The sequence below is a fragment of the Ictalurus furcatus genome, chromosome 16, assembly GCF_023375685.1.
Source record: "Ictalurus furcatus strain D&B chromosome 16, Billie_1.0, whole genome shotgun sequence".
Classification (NCBI taxonomy): Eukaryota; Metazoa; Chordata; class Actinopteri; order Siluriformes; family Ictaluridae; genus Ictalurus; species Ictalurus furcatus.
In genome coordinates, this window is record NC_071270.1 from 24,063,871 (window position 1) to 24,087,687 (window position 23,817).

At 41.1% G+C, this 23,817-nt stretch overlaps 1 protein-coding gene across 7 annotated transcripts; it reads right to left on the reverse strand.

The window, feature by feature from the left end:
- Positions 1–380: 380 nt before the first annotated feature.
- Positions 381–23,533, reverse strand: atp8b5b (ATPase phospholipid transporting 8B5b). Of its 7 annotated transcripts, XM_053645186.1 has the most exons (29): positions 18,074–20,814; positions 17,857–17,960; positions 16,844–16,925; positions 16,190–16,245; positions 15,975–16,088; positions 14,469–14,567; positions 13,615–13,676; positions 12,789–12,861; positions 12,584–12,654; positions 12,410–12,492; positions 11,559–11,717; positions 10,735–10,823; positions 10,432–10,625; positions 10,061–10,269; positions 9,423–9,466; positions 9,101–9,266; positions 7,557–7,745; positions 7,098–7,213; positions 6,754–6,918; positions 6,048–6,159; positions 5,519–5,624; positions 5,018–5,159; positions 4,412–4,595; positions 4,025–4,248; positions 3,413–3,496; positions 2,970–3,215; positions 2,431–2,569; positions 2,050–2,180; positions 381–1,787 (listed from the first exon to the last, which is right to left on the reverse strand). In XM_053645186.1, exons 3-29 carry the CDS (start codon positions 16,896–16,898, stop codon positions 1,542–1,544), a joined length of 3,558 nt encoding a protein of 1,185 aa, XP_053501161.1. In that variant the 5' UTR covers positions 16,899–16,925; positions 17,857–17,960; positions 18,074–20,814; the 3' UTR covers positions 381–1,541. The 7 variants fall into 7 exon arrangements, with proteins under 7 accessions (XP_053501161.1, XP_053501156.1, XP_053501162.1 ...); XM_053645181.1 differs by lacking the exons at positions 17,857–17,960; positions 18,074–20,814 and adding an exon at positions 23,345–23,533; XM_053645187.1 differs by lacking the exons at positions 17,857–17,960; positions 18,074–20,814 and adding an exon at positions 22,480–23,039.
- Between the last annotated feature and the right edge of the window lie 284 nt (positions 23,534–23,817).

A 23,817-nucleotide genomic window follows, 5' to 3' on the forward strand; every position in this document is an offset into this window, starting at 1 on the left:
ACTGGCCGGTTGATGACGGGTCGTTTAGGGTTTATGGGTTGTAGTTTTTTTTTCTTCCTGTAGTGATGTCATGTTATCGCTAGGTTTTCTTCTGCTGATACGGATACCGGTAAAGACACCTTGAGTATCAGCCCATATCCATACACATCCGATAGTTCTTTCTTTAAAAATACCGATATTTTAAAACTGGAGCACTTTAAAAAATACAGACGAAATACCTAATCTAAAAATGACGACTTACACAAAAATCATTTACACTGTAAATATACATAAAAGTAAATAAAAAAAAATCAAGTTTATTAAAAAAAAAAAAAGTTTTCTAAACTCTATTCCAATCAGATCGAATTCAACTTGAAACACTTGAAAACGGACATAAAACGTCAATGAAATCTGATTTTATTTAAAAATAAAAACAAAACAACAACAACAACAACAACAACTCCAAAACATTTACAAGTGCTTATGTTACGTGATGAGAAGAAACATCAACGTCATTTCATTCTGAATACATCAGAGACAAATTCGACATTGGCTTTGCAGATGTTTAAAGTTACAATGGAGTTGCTTCAGTGGGAAAGAATTTGAAAGAATTTGAAACAATGGCCCCATCGCAGGTCTTCTTCCACTTCTCACGATAATCCCAAATCGTGCCTGAGGTTCTCTTCCAAAGTGCGTGACTAAACCATGTTCTCAAAATCACACTGACGAATACGAACGGTATACCATCACAAATTTAATGGCACTGGCATTTTAGTTAGTAGTGTATGCTCTGGTCAAGCACACTATGCATAACCAAAAAAGCGCATATTTAGGACAGGGCCATACTGATATCTTGTATACTCTGAAATGAAGGAGAAAAAAATAAACCAGATCAGATTAAGCATGCACTGAACTGTACAACTGGAGGAAAGTTCTATCCACGCTCTTCCACATACGCATACACCCATGATCGCTGATGATCACCCAGAGAACACGGTCAGTTTGGCTCTGTTGGATCTTTAGGGATTTCGAACTCATGATCTCCAGAGCAAATAAAGAATTTTCTGCTGCACCACTCCACTCAGGAGTTGTGAAATTGCTCTCCACAGCTTGAATTCACAACCTCACAACACGTGGTTTTTTTTGTTGTTGTTGTTTGCTCATTTCCCCTGAAAAATCTTCAATTTTAACATTGAATTGCTTTTCTTTACTCTCCAACAGTGTAGACTCTGACAATTTGTCCAATCTATTAGAAATCAGTTACACATTTAAAAAAAAAAAAGCATGAGATGAAAAAAAACAAAAAACAAACCCTGTATAGATAAACGGAAGAGATGAAAGTATATGAAAACGTATTGTTTGGAATAAACCGCCGTAGCGTGTCATTATTTATATTAAAGGACACACTCCTGAAATGTTAGATATTACGGATTGTTGCTTGTAAACGTCTGTGTGTTTCTTTCTTTCTCCTCGTGAATTTCCCTCGATGCCTCGGAGCGACTCCTTTTTAACGTGCAGCGAAACAGTTTGCAAGCGCGCCCCCTGGTGTCGAATGAGGTGTGTTAGGAGGACGTGATGTTGCGATACGTTTGTGGAGAGCTCCCCGCTATGGGGGACTCCGTTAAAGGGTAAAGCGCCAGGCGGCTCTTCACGGGTCGGCGCAGGAAACGGCCAGAGGTCACGAGGTCGCCATAACCGCGAGCGTGTGAGAAGGCGTAACCGGAGCGACGGGTGCTGATGCGTCGCCGTGGGAACCGGCGAGTGGGAGGAGGAAGCACGGCTTTGGCTTGCCTGATTTTGTAACGCACCTGAGGAGAGAGAGAGATGGTGAGATGAACTTCTGCATAAAAATTCGTGTTCTTCGACGTATTTGTGTGTTGCTTTGGAGGTCATTTCGGGGTCATTATATTGGTGAAAGCTCCATCTAGGGGCGTCTTAACCTCCTGGCAGAGGCAAGCAGATTTTGGGCTACAATATAGCAGTACTTAGCAGAATTTTTGATGGCAGTAATCTGAACCACCACTGTGAGTGTGTGTGTGTGTGTGTGTGTGTGTGTGTGTGTGTGTGTACCTTGTCATTAATGGTTGGTCGGAGCTGGTTGAGCAGGAATCGGAACCCCAGCACGGGCAACGCACACAGGATGGTGGTGAGGAAGATGGTGAGCCAAACACTGGGCTGGTTCAGGGAATTCCTTGCAGTGCCTGATACACAGCACACACACGCACACACACACACACACACACACACACACGCACCATTACTGACTAAGTCTTAGGTAGTTCAATATACAATATATCATTTAAATAAATTTTTTCCTATACACCATGTTTAAATCCTTGTTCTTATAAAAATAGCAATCTTTGTCCACAATCATGAAAATGTGAACACACACACACACACACACACACACACACACACACAGAGTGTGAAGTGTTGAAGGAGGTGACTCACCGATGAAGGGGAAGGAGGAGGTGAAGATGAGGAACATGCCGTTGCTGTACATGGTGAATGTGACGGCAAAGTACACAGACAGACTTCCCCACAGGAAGAACTGATTCACCGCCGTCCAGTAGTACGTGTCCAAACCCAGCTTTAACAACCACACACACACACACAATCTGTTACGAATTTACTAATATATATATCTGGAAAAAATGAAGAGCCCACTGCAAATTGTTCTTAAATCAGCATCTCTACATGTATGGCAGATTTTCCGTTCCAGAGTCCAATACAGGCCCACCTCATTCTCCTGAATGAAGTACTGATTAGGTGATCACCTGATCCAAAGCTTATTTAAACGAGGAAAAGTATAAAAGGAAAAGCCTTTCACCACTACTGTGGAGTGTGACAGCACAAATAAATTCAACGCTGAACACGGGCTCCCGCGAAAGATCTAAACCACCAGTTCGAACTCCTTTCACGTGTGATGTGAAATGGACAAAGAGAAAGGAAAGCATCGAGAGTGTTGAGAGTTAATTACAGCCACCTACATGAATGTTGACAGCGAAGAGCAGGCAGGTCTGGGCGAGCAGAGCGAACGACTGGTAGTCGGCGATGTCTTTGCCGTCGTCGCGCACCGTGTCGTGCATGGCGGCGTACGGCAGGAAGAAGAGCACGAGCGAGCTGTAGCAGCTGTGCAGCAGGATCTTAAAAAACGCCGTTATACTGAAGTACATGTTCTGCTGGCCCGGTGCATACAGCTGCGGGTACTGGAGGCTCCAGCGGTCGTTAACATCCTGAGTGTTACACACACACACACACACACACACATATATACAGTTATGTATCATAACACTTATAATATAAAAGAGCAAACTGCAGGTTGTACTGCAAAGAGGCCATGACCAAGGATACACAGCAGGAGAGTATGATAAACTCACACAAAAATAAATGTGAAGAGTTATTAAATAAAGGAGACATCTGGAGGACACACCTGATCGAAGAGGCTCAGGCCGATGACGGGTAAGGCCGTGTACACCAGGTTATAAAGCGTAATAAACCACTCATCGTACACCGTCTGTTCCAACAAGACAAAAAGAAGACACAACAACGTGACCAAGAGTCACTCTGCATATGATGTACTAACATTTGAACATTTTCCATCCAACATTTTTCATTAAGTCAGACAGACAGAGGGTTAGACAGAAAGCCAGACAGACGGATGACTGGATAGACAGGTAGACAGACAGACAGAGGGTTGGATAGACATGAAGACAGAATGGTGGACAGACAGACAGACAGACAGACAGACAAAGGGCTCCTCTCCCACCCTCCCTCCTTTTCACCCTCCCTCCCTCTCTCTTTCCCACTCGCCCACCCTTCCTCCCACTCTCTTTCCCACTCGCCCACCCTCCCTCCCACCCTCTTTCCCACTCGCCCACCCTCCCTCCCACCCTCTTTCCCACTCGCCCACCCTCCCTCCCACCCTCCTTCCCACTCGCCCACCCTCCCTCCCACCCTCCTTCCCACTCACCCACCCTCCCACCCTCCCTCCCACCCTCCTTCCCACTCACCCACCCTCCCTCCCACTCCGTTTCCCACTCACCTGAGCAGAGAAGCCGCAGAAGAAGGCGTACCAGAAGTGCACGAAGGTGAAGCTGAAGTTCTTATAGAAGAAGTAGCGCAGGAACTTGCACATGCGTAGATACGACCAGCGGCCGTGGACCAGCAGGAGGCGCTGCAGGTACCGGAACTGAGCAAAGGAGAAATCACTGGATAGAACTGCCTGCATGCCCTCCTGCCCACTGATCCCCACTCCGATATGAGCCGCTACACAGGAGGAGAGAGAGAGGAAAAAGAGAGGGAGAGACAGAGAACGTATTAAAGACTAAATATGTATTCATGTGACATTTGTTGTCTTTTTATTTATTTATTTTTTTATTATTTAATCTCCTCCCTCTCTCGTCCTGACCCTACACCAGGCCCCACCCACCCTTGATCATGCTGACGTCGTTGGCTCCGTCTCCGATGGCGAGGGTCACAGCTTTCTTGTGCTTCTTGACGAGTTCCACCACCTGAGCTTTCTGCAGCGGGGTGACCCTGCAGCAGATCACCGCCTGACACATACACGCCGTGCGCAACAGCTCCACCTGCAGGTCCTTCTGCAGACCGTACGCCTGCAGGGAGACACAACGTATGCGTTAATCTGTTTCGTTCATTTATGAAAAGATAAGACGGTAATAAAATGAGATTCATTTTTATTAAGTTACAAATGACCGAAATCACAATGAAACATTTTATCTAGTAAAAGCACCGTGAACTCCTCAACCCTCGTACTAACCAGTCCTGTCCTCCCATGATTGACAAGGCTTTCAATAACATCATTCAAATGGCTAGAGGGAAAAAAAAAAAACCTTCCTTTTCAGATTCATTACAGCCCTGTAACTTCGGCATGACACTCTTTTCCTCACGCGTCAACAATCCGAATAATCACTCAATTATTTCTAATCCTGTGATCATCATTAATGATGATGAAAAACTTGGGGATATGTGTGTGTGTGTGTGTGTGTGTGTGTGTGTGTGTGTGTGTGTGTCTCACCAGACTGTGTCCATTTATGACAAGTCCATACTCTCCATCCACCTTCTCATCCAGCAACACCGGAGCCTTTTTACCCATAATCCCGCTCTTCACGTAGGGCGGCTCGTCCGAGGCACCCGGAGCCATCTTTTTCCTGGCGTTCCTGAACATTCCATGAGATTATCATAACGAGTTCGTGAATATTCTTTAAGCATCAGCACTAGCACCATTAGAAGTAGCAGCCCACGTACGTAGTGTTTTATTAAACGTGTTTCAAGGACGCTCCGTGACATTAAACATAACTATAAATGGATAAAAATTCAACGGAATTGTTGAGATGAATAAAACACATTGGGACGTCCTTTTATAGGAAAAATCAACTTCGGGGTGGTAACGTGAACTTCTCAGGCCACATGACACCATTATTTTTCTGTAACAGTACATCCTGAAGTGTTTTATCCCTCACTTAATACTGTCGGTTGATATTATTGAAAAGATGCGACATCAAGCAGCGAGACTCACACGAGCTCCTTCCGAACCTCCTCCGGCGTGTCGGCGGCGATGACGAACACCTCGGTCATCTCCTCACGCAGCATGTTGCAGGAGTAGCCGATGTTCTCCGCCGTCTCTGCACAACAACGCAGACCATAAGCATCATCAGGAGGGATTAGTGCATTTTGTACAATCGTGCAAAGCACAAAGCTTGTCGAAATCACGACACGATGACCTCAAAGGACATCGTTTTCTATTTGTTCGACATCGTAATTCTATTTGAACCGAATAAGTTTATTTAAAACGATATAATTAATACAAATATCAAATCCAAACCATATTATTATGTGAATCAATTGTTGTACGAGTTCACCTTTTGTCTTTAGGCCACGCCTCCTACCCGAGTCTGAATCTGACTCGAAAATGATTCAGCTTCGTTTGAAGCGCATTTTGGACACCTAGCATGTCTCGGCTGATTGATTACACGACAGTACACAGTACAGGAATACTTAAGCGGTGGAGGTGCCGCACTGGTGAACAGTAAGTGTAGCAGTGTGACCTTGTTTGTCTCCTGTGAGCACCCAGATCTTGATGTCGGCTTTGGAGAGCTGCTCGATGGTCTGAGGAACTCCATCCTGCAGTTTATCCTCCACTGCAGTCGCCCCGATCAACTACACACACACACACACACACACACACACACACACACACGGTTAGTTTAGTGTAATTATATAAATACAAGTACATTATATTAGATTTATCAATATTAAATATTTACAAATATTTAAATTAATATTTAATGACAGTTTATCAATATCATTTTGATACTTTGTTTTTTTGTTTTTTTTTACAAAATGTTATTTATTTATCACTTTCAATTAAGTGATGATCTTTATGAATGCTCATATAATTTTTTTGTAATGTGGTAACGGACTGTAAAAAATTGTGATATGAATCTAGTAATGCCTCAAAGGTTTTATAAAGTACTTTGATAACTGTAGTGTGATGGAGGCGTGGTCTGTTCTCCCTGTCAGTCCAAGTGAAGTAGGTGTGGCCTACGTGCCCATCAGTCCCACTGAGAGAGGCGTGGCCTCTTTGCCTGTCTTTGGCACTGAGAAAGGTGTGGCCTATGTGCCCATCTGTCCCACTGAAAGAAGCGTGGCCTCTGTGCCTGTCACTCCTCGTGAAGAATGTGTGGCCTTATAAAACTTACATTTTATATAAACACAAAATCATGATAAGGAAAGACATCTGCTTTTATTTACCATCAGATCCTTCTCGATCTCCTCATATATGGCATCTAGCTTAGTCTCACGGTCCTCCATTGCAGTGCTGGCCTCATGGTGGCGCCGCCTCCAAACGGCAAATTCAGCTTCATCCAAGTCCTTATAGGCCAGAGCCAGAGTGCGCAAACCTTCACCAGCAAACTCCTACACACACACACACACACACACACACACACACAGTCAACTCAGAAAATGAATACAATGCAACGAGTGATATTTTGAGTTTCAGCTTTTAAGGATAAGTATGTAATGTAATATTTAACAATGTTAGAAACATCACCCCTCGTCCATATTTTTACGCACACATTCACTCTCTCACTCACATTGAGGTGCTCGGTGGTGGCCTCCATTAGTTTGGAGCAGGACTGATGAAGCCTCTCATAGATGATTGTGTCTGCCCCCTTACAGTACAGAGTGAGCCTGCCGTCTGGACTCCGCACTACACACACACACACGTAATTAAAACAGTTTTTGATGTTGAATGTACGACGATTCTTTGAAAAATAGATGATTAAATATACAACATACTGGATATAGTGTCAGATTAGCAAGTTTAGTAAAAAGAAAAACTGTGTCAGTTGTGTTCTTTCTATGAACTTTCTTCCTTTCTTTAGACACCCATGAGTCAGCACTTTTGAATATAAAGACAAATGCTAAGTGTCAGTTTTTGTACGTGTGTCAGTTATGTTTCGCTAATACTGTTCTAATGTAAAAACTGTGCGAGTTTACGTAGCCTTTTGGTTTTGACACCTATAAATAATACGCAGTAATCCATTCCTCACCAATTACAGACATCCTCTTGCGGACGTTGTTGAAGTCCAGCACGGCCAGCAGGTCGTACGTGGTGTGGATCCCCATCTCCACCACGGAGATGGTCTCGGGGGTGCGAGTGCGAAACACGTAGCCAAAGTTCCTCGCCGCAGTGACCAGAGCTCCTTCATCAGGAGACTGAGCCTGGTAGAACAGCTGACCTGGAGAGGAAGGACGTGTACACCTCATCACACACATCACTCACAAACCACACAATCTTCTTTCACATACTACTTCCTGTTCGCATCGCTTTTCAGTTAGTGGTCAATGCTAGGTGTAATTTTAGTCAAAGTAAGCCTTTTCCTAGCAACTCTGAGGTAAATGTTGATATTCTTGATGGATTTGTCTTGTTTATGCTGTCATCATGCTTTTACGTTGTCTGTATAAAGACACAACAACAACATGCTAGCTAGCAAGCTAGCTCAATTGGCATTCATATACTGTAGCGCCATTGCCTAGCAATGTTATTAATGATCATTGCGGCACAGCATTTCTCAATATAGCAGAACCCATGGACATTCTGTTCGCTGTAAATGCTAAGTACATGGCTGACTGTGCTCTTCACAAACTACTTCCTGTTCACTTTAATGTTCAGTTAGAAGTTGATGCTATGTGTAATTAACTGTAATTATAGTCAAACTAAGCTTTTCTGTGGTGATTTACTAACATCTGAGGGAACCACTGATAGCGTTAACGGCTTTGTTTTGTTTAGTGTCACTTAGTTACCATGCTAGCTAGCTAACTAGCCAAACTGTTTAAAGCATTTCCAGTAATATAACAGAATGTAGCCTTTTGGCATCCATGTTTTGGTGTTGTAGTATGTTCTCAACTTTAACCACCTAAACAGCAAATATGTCGTCTGTCTTGTTGCATTTGTTTGTATTGTGTCCCCCCCCCCCCCCCCCCACACACATTAATGGTCATTTGGAATTCAAAATTTGCTCAATATGGCCGAATTCATGGAAATTCAGTTAGCTGTCAATGCTATACATTGGATATATAAATTATAAAAGAAACCAAGCTTTTTCTAAGAAATGTACCAACACATCTGAGGTAAATATTGATATTCTTAACATATTTGTCTGGTTTATAGTGTATTTCTGTTTTTATATTTCCCATTTTGTCTGTGCAAAGACATAACTATGTGCTACTTAGCTAGCTAAAACTGTCAATGCTACGTATAAAGCAAACCCTTTCTAAGAAATGCACCAGCACATCTGAAGAAATTATATTAGAGATGTTTCTAACTTGAAAACTGTGTCGCTGTGGCTTTGCATTATCTCCAGAAAGGACATAATGTCTATGTGCTAGTTAGCTACGTTGTTAGCCTCATTTCCAGTACAAAATCTTGAAAATCAGTTGTTATTAGTAGCAAGACATTAAAACACACACATTAACATATTTAAGGCCTTCAGGATGTACATAGTTTGAGGTGTACCTGATTATTTAAGCAAGTTAAATCTGCATTAAGTACAATACCAGAGACAGTTCAGTGTCCTAGACAGCGCACTCTTACCTTCTGTCTTCTCCTCAGGCATGACAGTGTGGCACAGTGCAAGTAGTCTGAAGAAAGCCTGAACCTGAGGAGCCCCCATCTTCACCGCCTCCACAAGGGCATGATCGTAGAAAGAGAACTTTGGGTCAGCCAGTGAGTTCCACGAAAAGTCCACGCTTTCAGTTTTCTACATATGAGAGATAGAAGGAGAGAGAGAAAGGTAAGTAGTGGTCTTGTCTTGCGCCGATTCTCACAAATGATGAGAACTTGAGAAGCAGACGCAACCACAATATGAACATACAGTAAGCACAACTACAGATATCTCATTTAATTTGTTACCGACCTCAGTGATCTCTACCCTCTGTCCAGCAAAATCCACAACTTCACCTGGAGAAGAAAAAAACAACAACAACACAAAAAACAACCAGTTTACCCTATTGAAAAAAAAACAATAGAAACCCTTATAGGATTTCTAATGGTTTTAATGGGAATTGTATTGGTTTTAATGGAAACTGTAATGGTCCCTGTAATTCTCTACTGGTAATTTGTTGCTTTCTATATGACATATTATGTCTAGTGTATACCATTAAGGACTAATAACTGTAATGGTAATAGTTTTAATGGTTAGCCGTTGCTTTATAATGGTATTTGTAGTGGAATCCATTGGAATTTCTGTGATGGTTTCTATTATTTTTTTCAGCAGGGTATCTAGACTATAGATGCTAAAGCTAACGCTCGCTATACACTGTCGGTCATGCTGTATATGACCAACCCTGCTGAAATTAACAGCCAAACAAAAGTTACAATCCATTGGTTGGTTTCCATCACGGAGCAGAATTAAAAGGAAAGTAAGGAAAATATTCCTTACTTTTTATGAATAGAAAGGAAAACCAAAAATACCCTACATATTTTCATATAACTTAAAAAATATATTTATATATATATATATATATGAGAATCAGAATAATCTTATGGTCTCACCGTACGACTTCCCATTGATGGAGCACCGATTGAAGGTCATGATGTTCTGGGTTAAGGTGCCGGTCTTGTCGGAGAAGATGTATTTGATTTGGCCCAGCTCTTCATTTAGCGTTGTGGTTCTGGCCTGGGCGGGAGTATCGCTCTTAGCATGGTACATCTTCCTGTCCCAGTCAATGTAGTAGCTGTTTCCAAGTCGCAGGATCTCCACGCTGTATATGGAGAAATCAAAGGGAATAATAGAACCAAAATAGTATCACTTACCGAATGACTTACAGAATATCCATCATTACAAAAATGCAGACCCCCCATCTGATTAAAAGTAAACATCCTGGAGTATCAGGATAATACGAGTATCAGATGTGCAGACTGACCTTACATAGAGTGAAATGGGCACCACTGTGTTAAGGATGATGACGTAGGACCAGAAGGACAGGAAACTGGACAAGTTGGCGTCAGCGCCGTCCTGCCGAGGGAGGAAGGCTATAAACGAAGTGCCCTCCTGATGCTCCCAAATCGAGTTCCCGATAGCCAGAGCGGTGCACATAAACCCCAAGAGGCCGAAAATCTGGAGGACAGAAGTAAACTTTTTTTATCCCCCCAGAAACTTTTAACACGTGCATCTACAGAAGCATTTGTTTATTTTCAGACCGAACGCAGTTTCTAAAATCACTCACAAACAGAACCAGGACGTTCATCAGGTGATCGATGCTCGTACGCTTGAATACCGATTTCCCAGAGTTCTGCATCAGCTTGGTGTCAGGACCTGGTGGGGTTCAGAAAACACCATAACAAACCGCTCAAAAGTGCGAGTACATCTACAGGAAAGCGTTCATCTGTGATTTCCTGTTGAGGTTTACACGGCAAAAAACACAACTTCAGTTCATTATATAAAGTTTTAACCTTTTAAATTCAATAGGTACATTCCTTACTATCATAACGACACACCTTCTTTATCAGTTACGAAATAATGAGAATCGAGTCAGTTACTTACATAGCTACTGAACAATTCTTAGCGGTTACCGGGTACTAGACTGTAAGCTGAAGAACATTTAGAAGTTACATGAAACTGAAATGATAAGTGGTCATTTGTTGACAGGAATCGTCAGTCTTAAACATACGGGAAATGTCATTCTTTCAAAATGCCTTATATTTGAGACGGTCCCTTTAAAACATGCCCCGTTAACAAATCATGTATTTATTTTTCACACCAAATTGTTGAGGCCCCCGGGCGCCCCCTGGCGGCCCCCACTTTGAAAACCACTGCACTAGACCATAGTGTTGATATTGGCTAGTTCTTTGTCTTCAGTGTAATAAATATAGACATTATATTGATCCTATAAATTATAATCCTATAATGATTCCATTATTTTGTATGTTGTTATTTGTTACAGCCAAAAATAATAATCCAGACAGTTGTATTCGTTAGTATTTGGGTGACGTAACCTAATGGAATTGATGTGAGGTAACTTAGATAGATGAGGTTGGCTCAGCTGTGTACCTCCGAACAGCACAAGGCCGAAACACCAGTCTGTGTTGCGCAGGGTGCAGCCTCGGAGCAGAATCCTCTCGTTATCCAGAGAGAACGTTTCCCCTCGCACAGTCAACGTTCCTGTAAACTTATCCAAACGGTTGTTGGGAGCCTCGCAGCGCACCTCACCTGAACAAACACACCCAGAACAGAGTTAACACATACACACACACACACACACACACACACACACACACACACTGAAGGCTTTATGAATTCCACTAAGTACTAGTTTCTGCCAAATATTAATTGTTGGGATGCCAATAATTTTCTTTTGCAGGGAAAATACTCTATATGGAATATATTAATTGTAGGGGTGCCAATAGTTTTGAAATGAGTGCTCTACAGGGGTGAAAATGCCTGTTTTATGTTTGAAATGATATTTTTTCAAAATATAACCTCCACGAATAGATTATATTAATGGTACGGAGCACAAATAATTTTAAAACGAGTGTCTCTCAGGAAAAATAGCTTTTTTTACATTGGAAAATATGTTGTTTTAAAAAGATCCCATTCAGCAATATACAAAATATTAATAGCATGGGGTGCCATTAATTTTGACGCCAGTGTTTTGCAGCAAACATTCCAGCTTTAAATGAATAAAGAGCATCATATGTTTTGCAGTAATAAATTCGAAAGGCCTGACTAATCCTCACTGCGCTCATGCGTAAAGACCCGAGTGATGCCACTTAAAGGTGATCGGATTTTCATTTCATTTCATTTTAAAGTTATAAGAACTGTGTGTCCTTAGATTGCCTTGTTATTATTAAAGTTACGTCACGTCTGTAGTGGAATAGATTTGAAAAGTAAGTAGGACTCACCATTAAAAGCTGCCAGAATGTCAATGTTATCTCCCATATCTCCTGTGACTGTCAGAGCCTGTTTCACCTTCAGATTGGTCTCACTAAGAGAGAGAGAGAGAGAGAGAGAGAGAGAATGAGAGGATACTGAAGGTTTTTACGTGTAGTTTTTACGTGTCGTGAACCTTTTCCTACCCGTCCAGTTCAGCCGTCTCGATGTAGATGAGGTTCAGAGGCTCGCTGCTGGACAGTAAGAGCAGATCGGCCTGGATGGGACAGAGGAGAGAGGGAATAATGAGGAATACGGAGGAGGAGATATGAATGAGGAGATAATGAAGGCAGTGTGTGGCTCCAAAATGAAAACGTGTGAAAAAGACTGTACAAGTGTGAGTATATTCACAGTGACAAACTGGTTGTTCTCCAGCTTAATGATGTCGCCCACTTGAACATTCATCCATTTTTCAGTCCTCAGTCTGTTGGAGGAAATAATAATAATAATAAGTTAACTCCTCAGTAGGAAAAGCAAGTCCCATGTGTAAACAATAAAGTAATATATATATATATATATATATATATATATATATATATATATATATATATATATATATATATATATATATATGTGTGTGTGTGTGTGTGTGTGTGTGTGTGTATATATATATATATGTATATATACTTATTATTATAATTATGGATGTGTATGGACATGTATGGAGGTGTATGGACGTGTATGGAGGTGTATGGAGGTGTATAGGGGTGTATGGACGTGTATGGAGGTGTATGGACGTGTATGGACGTGTATGGACGTGTATGGAGGTGTATGGAGGTGTATGGACGTGTATGGAGGTGTATGGACGTGTATGGGGGTGTATGGGGGTGTATGGACGTGTATGGACGTGTATGGAGGTGTATGGGGGTGTATGGATGTGTATGGACATGTATGGAGGTGTATGGAGGTGTATGGACGTGTATGGAGGTGTATGGAGGTGTATGGACGTGTATGGACGTGTATGGAGGTGTATGGATGTGTATGGACGTGTATGGACGTGTATGGACGTGTATGGAGGTGTATGGAGGTGTATGGACGTGTATGGAGGTGTATGGAGGTGTATGGGGGTGTATGGGGGTGTATGGGGGTGTATGGACGTGTATGGACGTGTATGGGGGTGTATGGATGTGTATGGATGTGTATGGACGTGTATGGAGGTGCGACAGCAGAAACTCACTGTCCATCGATGAGGACGTCGACCTTGCGATTGTTCACCTGTCTGTCATTTCTGTGTCTGTTCTGCACACAGAGAAAAACGGGACAGTTTTTTTTGAGGGTGTGTGTGAGGAATAAATTCTGATGATGAAATTTCTGTTAACGGTTAGTGAAAGCGAGTGGACCTGTGGTACAATCGTAAAGACGCTAGTCATTACAGCGTCTTTACTCATTGCTAATGGACACTGTAAAGTCGCAGGAACTGCTATCAAATGAGCATTCTTTTACCCATGCAGTTCACTTGCTATGTTTTCTTTCACTTACTAGTTTTAAAATGCTAGGTTACTTTTTTATGTCAGCTTTCATCCACTAGGTGATCTTTTATTTGCTAGTTTTCATTTGCCAGGTTAGTTTTCACTTGATAAGTTCATTTTTTTCATGCTAGGTTATTTTTTGTTTTATTTGCTAGGTTAGTTTTCACTTAGCGTGCTAGCTTTACATGCTAGTCCATGATATAAGTTTTTACTTGCTAGGTTAGCTTTTGCTCACTAGGCCACTCAAGCTTGTAAGCATAGTTTTGAGAAAAGCTGTGTGCGATGGATGTGACTTCTGATTGGTCAGGGTGAAGTTTAACCCAAATGAAAATTTTATATTGAAATGAAAGAAATGTAATGTAAGTACATGTAGAAACTGGAACATCATATTTTGTACACACACAGAAATCAGTTCCAGCTGTGGGGAGCTTTAACAAAGTGATTGAATTATTGAAAGAATTTGTTTAGTCTGATGTCTGAGGTGAGTTGGATCACGGCTCTCAGCTCAGACTGATCTGATACAGGACAGGAGAGACAGTAGAGTAACGTGAACAGCGCTTACGATGTCGTCTGAACCGTCTTTGGCCAGTGTGATGCAAAGCACCAGGAGCAGCGGCACCACTGTAGTGAACCATGACAGAGACGAGATCGCCGGGATCAACTGCAACACAACAAACACCATAAACAACATCGCAAACACCATAAACACCATAAACAACACCACAAACACCATAAACAACACAACAAACAACACAACACACACCATAAACACAACAAACACCACAAACACCACAACACACACCATAAACACAACAAACACCATAACACCATAAACACCACAAACACCATAAACAACACACAAAACACCACAAACACCATAAACACCACAACACCATAAACACAACAAACAACACAAACACCATAAACAACACCACAAACACCATAAACACCACAAACACCACAAAAAACACCACAAACACCACAACACCATAAACACAACAAACACCACAAAAAACACCACAAACACCATAAACACCACAACACCATAAACACAACAAACAACACAAACACCATAAACAACACCACAAACACCATAAACACCACAAACACCACAAAAAACACCACAAACACCATAAACACCACAACACCATAAACACAACAAACACCACAAAAAACACCACAAACAACACCACAAACACCATAAACACCACAACACACACCATAAACACAACAAACACCACAAACACCATAAACACCACCACAAACACCACAACAAACACCATAAACACAACAAATACCATAAACACCACCACAAACACCATAAACAACACCAGAAACACCAGAAACACAACAAACACCATAAACACTACAACACCCTAACCCTAACCCCATAAGGAACACCACAAACACCATAAACACCGCAACAAACACCATAAACACAACAAACACCACAAACAGCACCACAAACACCATAAACAACACAACAAACACCAGAAACAGCACCACAAACACCAGAAACAACACCACAAACACCATAAACAACACAACAAACACCACAAAAATACGAACACCACAAACACCATAAACAACACAACAAACACCACTAATAGCAAAAACACTACAAACGCCAGACCGTAAAAACACCACAAACATTATAAACACAACACCACAAACACTAGAAACACTGTAAACAACACTGAAACACAAATCTTAATTAAAATGTTATTGTAAATTATTATAAAATATTAATTTAAACTAATCAAAACATTAAGAGTTAATGTACAAAAATGTCAGTTATATCAGTTTTGTTGATTCTGTATCACTGCTGTAAATCTTAGCACGTACTCATCCTTCAACAGAGAGATAAACTGATGAACCCTGAGATCAGGACGAGTCTCTCTCTCTCACACACACTCTCAAACACACTCACATACTCTCTCACACTCTCTCACACTCTCACACACTCTCACACACTCTCACACACCCTCACACACCCTCACACACTCTCACCCACTCACACACACTCTCACACTCACGTCCTGCAGTGTATGGCGAGTGTATATTTCACCTGTAGGATGAGCAGGAAGACGAAGTAGGCGTTGGCCAGACGCTGGAACTGCTCGAACAGGTTGAGCGGCAAGAAGGTGAAGATGTTGTATTTAGAGGTTTTGATGGCGTTGTTCTGCAGAGACACAACAACACATTTACATACAGTACTGTACACACACACACACACAAACACCATGTAGACATCATGACTTCTCTGTGGTGACCTTTACTTACAGCATATCCGAAGGAGAGATTAAATTCTCTGTCGTTTGCTCGTAAGTGCCTCTCCACTGTGTCCCAAGAAAACACCATCAATATAAATAAATAAATAAATAAATAAATCAGGAGAAATGACAGAAATAAAGACTTTTCCCGAAGCTAATTGCAGAACTATTCAAATGAGCTATAATGCAGATGTACATGGAGAAATACGGTGAATATTCGTCGCCAAACATTTCTCTAAACATGGAACTTATTTGGTTTGTTGTCATTGGTTACGGACAAACAATGATAAAAACCCATAATACCCTGCACCAGAACAGCCATCATTTATGAAGAGTGGTAATTTACGATTTCTAAATCCACACTTACTAATTATTTAAAGAATTTATTTGTCTATTTAACCAATCATTCAGTGAATTAATGAATTGATTGTGCGATCGTCTCTTTTGAACCGATTATATGTGAATTGTTTTATCATTGGCAGCTTAATTCACATTTTTGGATACATACTGTATATTTTAAACCGTCCATTAAATATGAATTTTTATTCGTTTAGTCTAAGAGGGAAGTTTGTTCCAGCTAAAGCGTGCAGTTCGACTCAAACTCTCACAGATCATATAAATGAGCCCGATGATGATGATGATGATGATGATGTCGACGACATACCCTGTACGTTTTGTTTCTTACTCTTCACACCACACAGTGACAGCACAGAGCCCATCTTTCTTCCTACGCATCCGGCAGCATGCTGAACAGAAGAGGAGAATAAATAAATAAATAAACAAACAAACAAACAAACAAACGAACAAACAAACGAAAATGGAGAGTTACAGTGGTTAAGGTTCGGCACCAGTGACCATTTGGTCTGAAGGTTGTAGGACCAAACTTCAGGACTATCAAAGCCCTCTTAGAGACCAAAAATGCTGTTGAAATCTCGATTTCTGATTGGTCAGAAGGTGTCCATTCATTTTTCCAGAACAGCAGCTCTGACCGTAGCGCAGCTGCGAATGATCGCTTTATATTAACGCGCTCGTTCTAATACTTTCTCCGTTTTATAGGATCAGCTTGAATGCCCGAGTGGTGCGGTGGACACTGAGACTGATTTAAAAATGTAAAAAATGTGGATGTTTTCTGTAACAGGGCATTTTGGAAGGAGTCTCCAGTGCCAGGACATTGGAACGATCAATAAATCTGTAACTTTCTGTAAGATTTCCAACATGGGAAAGTCTTCAGGATGAGAGTCTGTCTTTCTCTGTAACTCAAGCTAATTTTTTTTATTATTATTAATAATAATAATAATAATAATAATAATGATGATAATAAAAATAATAATAATATCATCATTATTATTATTATTATTATTATTATTATTATTATTATTAGTGCATGCTGTTAGCGAGAACACTCCTTCCATCCAAATGATGTACTGTTTATAGTACACAGGGAGCTTGGAGCCTACCCCAGGGAACTCGGAACACAGGGTGAGGGCCCCCCTGGACGGGGTGCCAACACATCTCAGGGCGCAATCACACACCCATTCACACAATATGGACAATTTGGACATACAGTAGGGCAGAGGTGGGATTTAAACCCCCAACCCCAGAGGTGCAAGGCCCCCTGAGAGCACTCCATATAGAAGGGATATTATTGTGAAGTTAAAGTGCACGGCCAAACACAACCACATCGAGTTCACAGCGTCTCCAGGCGAGTCTTCCTTCACCAGATCCTCCACAAGTGCACAAGAACGACAAGAGAAATGGATCGTCCCAGTGTTCTGCTGTGCCTTAAAAATAAAATGTTAATCCGCTCAGGCGTGATCGCGATCAGAACATTATTACTGTGTTTCCACTCTCCATGTGGTTAATAATAAACCAGAAAAAGAGGACATTTTATAACCGTGTCTCTTATCAGAGCAGGTCTATTAATGAGATGGTGATGTGTTCTCTCTCGTTCTCTCCCTCTCCCTGTCGTTCTCTCTCTAGCGTTCTCTCTCTCACACATCCCAACTCCCTCTGTCGTTCTCTCTCTCTTGTTCTCTCTCTTTCATTCTCTCTCTCTCCCTATCTCTGTCGTTCTCTCTATCGATTCCTCTCTCTGTCATTCCCTCTCTCACTCTCTCTCTCTCCCTATCTCTGTCGTTCTCTCTCTCTGTCATTCCCTCTCTCACTCTCTCTCTCCCTATCTCTGTCGTTCTCTCTCTCCCTATCTCTGTCGTTCTCTCTATCGATCCCTCTCTGTCATTCCCTCTCTCGCTCGTTCCCGCTCCCTCTGTCATTCTCTCTCTTTCTCTCTGTCGTTCTCTCTCTCTCTCTCTTGTTCTCTCTCTCTTGTTCTCTCTCTTTTGTTCTCACTCTCCCTCTCTCTCTATCTCTGTCGTCCTCTCTATCGAACCCTCTCTCTGTCATTCCCTCTCTCGCTCGTTCCTGCTCCCTCTGTCATTCTCTCTCTTTCTCTGTTGTTCTCTCTCTCTTGTTCTCTCTCTCTCGTTCCCTCTCTCTCCCTCATTCCCTCTCTCACTCGTTCCCGCTCCTTCTGTCATTCTCTCTCTCACTCGTTCTCTGTCATTCTCTCTCTCCCTCTCTCTGTCGTTCCCACTTCTCTCTCGTTCCCGCTGCCTCTGTCGTTCCCTCTCTTTCTCTCTCTCTCTGGTTCCCGTTCCATCTGTCGTTCTCTCTCTTTCTCGTTATCCTGCTTGACTCAGTTTGTCATATTTGTTCCCCCAAGATTTAATGCTCAAAACAAAGTAGAAGCTACAATTAACACTATTATCAAACCCAAAGGCATCCATTATTATAACTGTATAACGCAGTTTGGATCAAAACCAGGCAAACGTTCTTCTACCGACTCGAGCTCTCTCTTGCACTCGTTCCAGAAAAGCCTCCATGACGGTTTTTTTTTTCCACAGACACCATAAAGAACACCACAAACACTATAAACACCACAACAGATACCATAAACACCACCACAAACACCATAAACAACACCAGAAACACAACATACACCATAAACACTACAACACCCTAACCCTAACCCCATAAACAACACCACAAACACCATAAACAACACAACAAACACCACAAACACCATAAACACCACAACAAACACCATAAACAACACAACAAACACCATAAACAACACAACAAACACCACAAACACTATAAACACCACAACAAATACCATAAACACCACCACAAACACCATAAACAACACCAGAAACACAACATACACCATAAACACTACAACACCCTAACCCCAACCCCATAAACAACACCACAAACACCATAAACAACACAACAAACACCAGAAACACCATAAACAACACCAGAAACACAACATACACCATAAACACTACAACACCCTAACCCCAACCCCATAAACAACACCACAAACACCATAAACAACACAACAAACACCAGAAACACCATAAACACCACAACAAACACCATAAACAACACAACACCATAAACAACACAACAAACACCACAAACACTATAAACACCACAACAAACACTATAAACACCACAACAAACACCATAAACAACACAACAAACACCATAAACAGCACCACAAACAACACAACAAACACCAGAAACACCACAACAAACACCATAAACAGTAAATAAATAAATCATAAAGCATAAATATAATCAAATCAAATCAACAGTCAAGTCTGTTTATTTGTGACTATTTCCAATTCCAAAAAGGAATTTCTTTTCCAAATCCAATTCCGATCTTTCCAATCCAATCCAATCCGATATATGAGCCAACATGCACTGCTGGTATATCTAGCTAGAACACATAAAATCCTTTCTAACACGTCGTCTATCATTTTCAGGTCTTCAGAAAGTGTAGTCTGGGTCCCGAGCGAGTCCCATAACGCACTGAAAAGTTACGTTTTAACATTCAAAATGGCCGTGCACTAGTTTAAATACGCAATATTAAGATTATATTCTATAATAATAATATAAACCACAGATTTATTGGTAATACACTGTATAGCTAGAGGTCTGTTAAAGGTATACAACACTGTGTGATGCTGATATAGGGAAATAATCAGTGGTGGAGTAGTTGTTTTTCCCAGTAACAGCACACTGCAAAAGAGGAATTTCAATAAAGTAAAAAAAAAAAAAGAAAAAAAAAGCGCAAAAGGAAAAATAACCTTATCAAGCATGTTTCGCATTAGAAAAGTAATCTCGTTTTGAGAAATCCTATCCAACTTTGTCTTAATAAGATATTCCAGATAATATCGAGCAAGATTTAACCAGAAACAAGCTTCTGCGACGGTTTGAATAAAATCCCAGCGGAGGAACAAGGTTCCCCTTATTTTAAGACTCTGAGACCATTTAAATTTTTCAACCAAGCAGCAGTGTGTCACGATTATGCCGAAATCCACACTGAATTATATTACCCATCAGCCTCAGCATGTCACATGTCCCACTGATCACTCTGACCTGTTCTGCGTTACCCCTAATAAGCACACCTATAGAAGTTCTAGTTTTTCAGCACCTAATTGTCCAGCTTTTGTTGTCGTCGTGTTCACGTGTCGTCACGTGGCCTACAGCCGCTCTCACGGTCCACACGTTTGTGCCTTCGGTCCATTGTTACTTTTATGGTTATTGTTTTGCACTTTATTATGTATATATATATATATATATATATATATTTTTAAATCTGCGCTTGCATCCACCGCCTTCTACAATCCCCCACACAGTTGCAGAGTTTTTCCCTGTTTTAATTAATAAAAAAAAAAGTCTAAAAACAACAACGTCGGCGACTTCATTTAAAGCAAAGTCGCTTATTTTTTTTTAAAATATGCGGTTTGACGAAATTGTGTCTTATTACAGGCTTTTTCTTTGTTTTGCTCATCATTAATATCTTTAGATCAAGGGATCAATTCTTAAATGAATCTCAATCGAGAGATGAAAATTCTCACTTTAAGTCAGTCTATCGTGAATATTTGAGTTTTCAATGCTTGTAATAAGCACAGCTTGCTTAAATTGTGGCCTGTTTGTCTAGTTTTAAGATCCTAAAGCATTTCTTTATTGACTAGATATTTAAGCCATTATTATGAATTCTTACCAAGTCAGTTTTACTTACCCCATTGGCAGATTATTTGGTTTTTTGGCTTGGTTTTACAATGTTTTAACTAGATTCAAGTGTTTCTTCCTTGTTTTTTTGCAGTGCACATACCAAAGTGTTGTATTCCTCTTATACAACAGTACTTTGCCAAGATTACTTAAAAAAAAAAAAAAAAAAATCAATAAAAACTACAGCATGTCATCCTTAATTTTTGTATTTTTTATCAGTTTATAGTTCCATTGAACGCACTGGAAGTTCCTGTTATCACTTACATTACAGTAACTATAAACACCCGTTATCTCACCAGTCTCCCCCCCCCCCTTTATTCTTTTGTTCTTGAGACTTTTTTTTTTTCTTTTCAGTGGTGGAAAACCTAAAAACTTACAGCTTTAGCTCTTACAAAGTTCTGACACTGGAGACTCCTTCCCTAAAACGTTAAATAAACGTGTCCTTACCGAAAACTTCGATTACACGAGTGTGATTTGCAGACGCACTGTTATCAGAGCTGCTATTGTAGACAAAATAAATAAATAAATAAATAGATAGATAAATAAATAAATAAATCGACCCCTTCTGAGCAGAATATAATCCGGCGTAGATTTGCGAGTGAGCCTGCGATATCTTACGGGCTTATACGAACTGCCAATTAGCCGATTAGCAAGCAGGTTATTTAGCGAGCTAAATTCTAATATATTCTCTTTTCTTGGGAAAATTTCCCCAATTGAAAGGTTTCCGAGGATCGCGGTTGGTTAGTTAGAATGAATTTTATTTAAAGCCCTGCAACACTACCATCTGTGGAACATCATTTCAATGCTGAAGTTTGTGCACGCTACCGCTCGTACATAACGCGTTCTGTGCTTAGATTAGAATATTGTAGATTACAATACTTACTATAAAGTGGAACGTGTATATACTGCACATATTTATCCTAGTGTTTATATTAGACTGTCGGGAGGAACTGTAAGACAAAACACACGTCGTGTGCTACACGTGCTTAATTAAAGTGATTTAGATCGGATTTCTCCAGTACTAGATTTTTCGAATACGATAATATAGATGTTTTATTTATTTTTCTTAAAGTCTTGTTTATTTCTTACATCGACGATCTAATTTTCGAATATTTAACCGCAGCCTATTTCTTTAAGTTTGAGCAAACTTTTCACTCGCAGTGTCTGGTGTATTATTAATTTATAAACGAGATTATAAAACCTCACCCCTCTTACAGTCTCTCGATGCTTCGTGTCCGATCGCAGAATTCTGATCTTCCTCACCGAGCCCTTTGAGATCGGTGCAAATTACAGAAGAAGCGATAACACGTAAGCCATAAACCCTGAACATTAGACCTGAGGCCTGTCTCTTTCTCTTACACCTACACACGCACACACACCTTCGGTAACGTTCTTTTATCTGATCTCCTTCAGCCGTACGAAACTGTCCGTAGAGACGGAAAAGAAACGGAACAAAGCGTTCTACTCGTTAAGCTCCGTGGCTTTATAAGGAATGATCTTGGCCACATAGACGTATTTGTCTAGAGGCAGATTGATGAGAATAACCAGGAAGTGACACTTTGGGTCATGTTTTTTTTTTTTAAATTATTATTATTTTATTTTAAAAGGACAGAAAAGGTTAAGAAAGTTAATGTCTAGCGTCATTAGCAATCCAAAAGCCATTAAACACTGCCCGTGTGTCACAGCAACTCGTAACAGGTCACTGACTTTCAGTTATGTGTGACATTGGCAGTCTAGAAGACCCCACCACCAAAACACACCCCTTCCCCCCTTCCACACACCCACACACTAGATATATACCTATATTCCTAAAAACCACATTGATCCTGGAACTAAACTAGCACCTGGAAACATCTGTACGGTCAGAACATGATACTATTTTACCCACTATATATAAAGGCAAGAGAAATATCCAGTCTGTTAATGTTTGATGAAAGACTTTAACAGAATCTGATCAAGTTAAACACAACCTGTACGAGTCAGAAGACTCAAGTTCTTCCGTAACCATCGCCATATTACTCAAGTTCGACCACGAAACGGATTATACAAGGCGAAATCCACACAGAGCTCAGACACGTACCCAAGTCACCGACGTCCCATGCAAGCTCCTGAAGAAACCTCGCTTAAGCCCAAGCCACCAGGACACACAGGGACAGCGCGGTGGAGGTGAACTGCAGCTCCCACAATTCAACACACACACACACACACACGTACACCTACGCTTGACCAAGCAGGTGTAAATGCAGGAGTGTACTGAGGACTCGGACCAGCGGCTGGGTGGAGTCAGGAGGAGAGACAAGTCGAACGGAGCAATAAAGCGTGGCAGTTTCACTCAGAAAGCAAACACTAGCGTGATCTTTGGACTCTGGCGGCGAGGAGCGAGCAGGAAAACAGAACGAACGAGCGAGATCTTAACCGAGAGGCTCCAGAACACCACCGCAGATCATGTGTGATCATGTCAATTTGGGGTAGATGTTCAGATTAGTTGGGGTCATGAGTGTGCAAGGAGGATCCCAACACTTTTTTAAGCTCGCGCTCGTTTTTTTTTTTTTT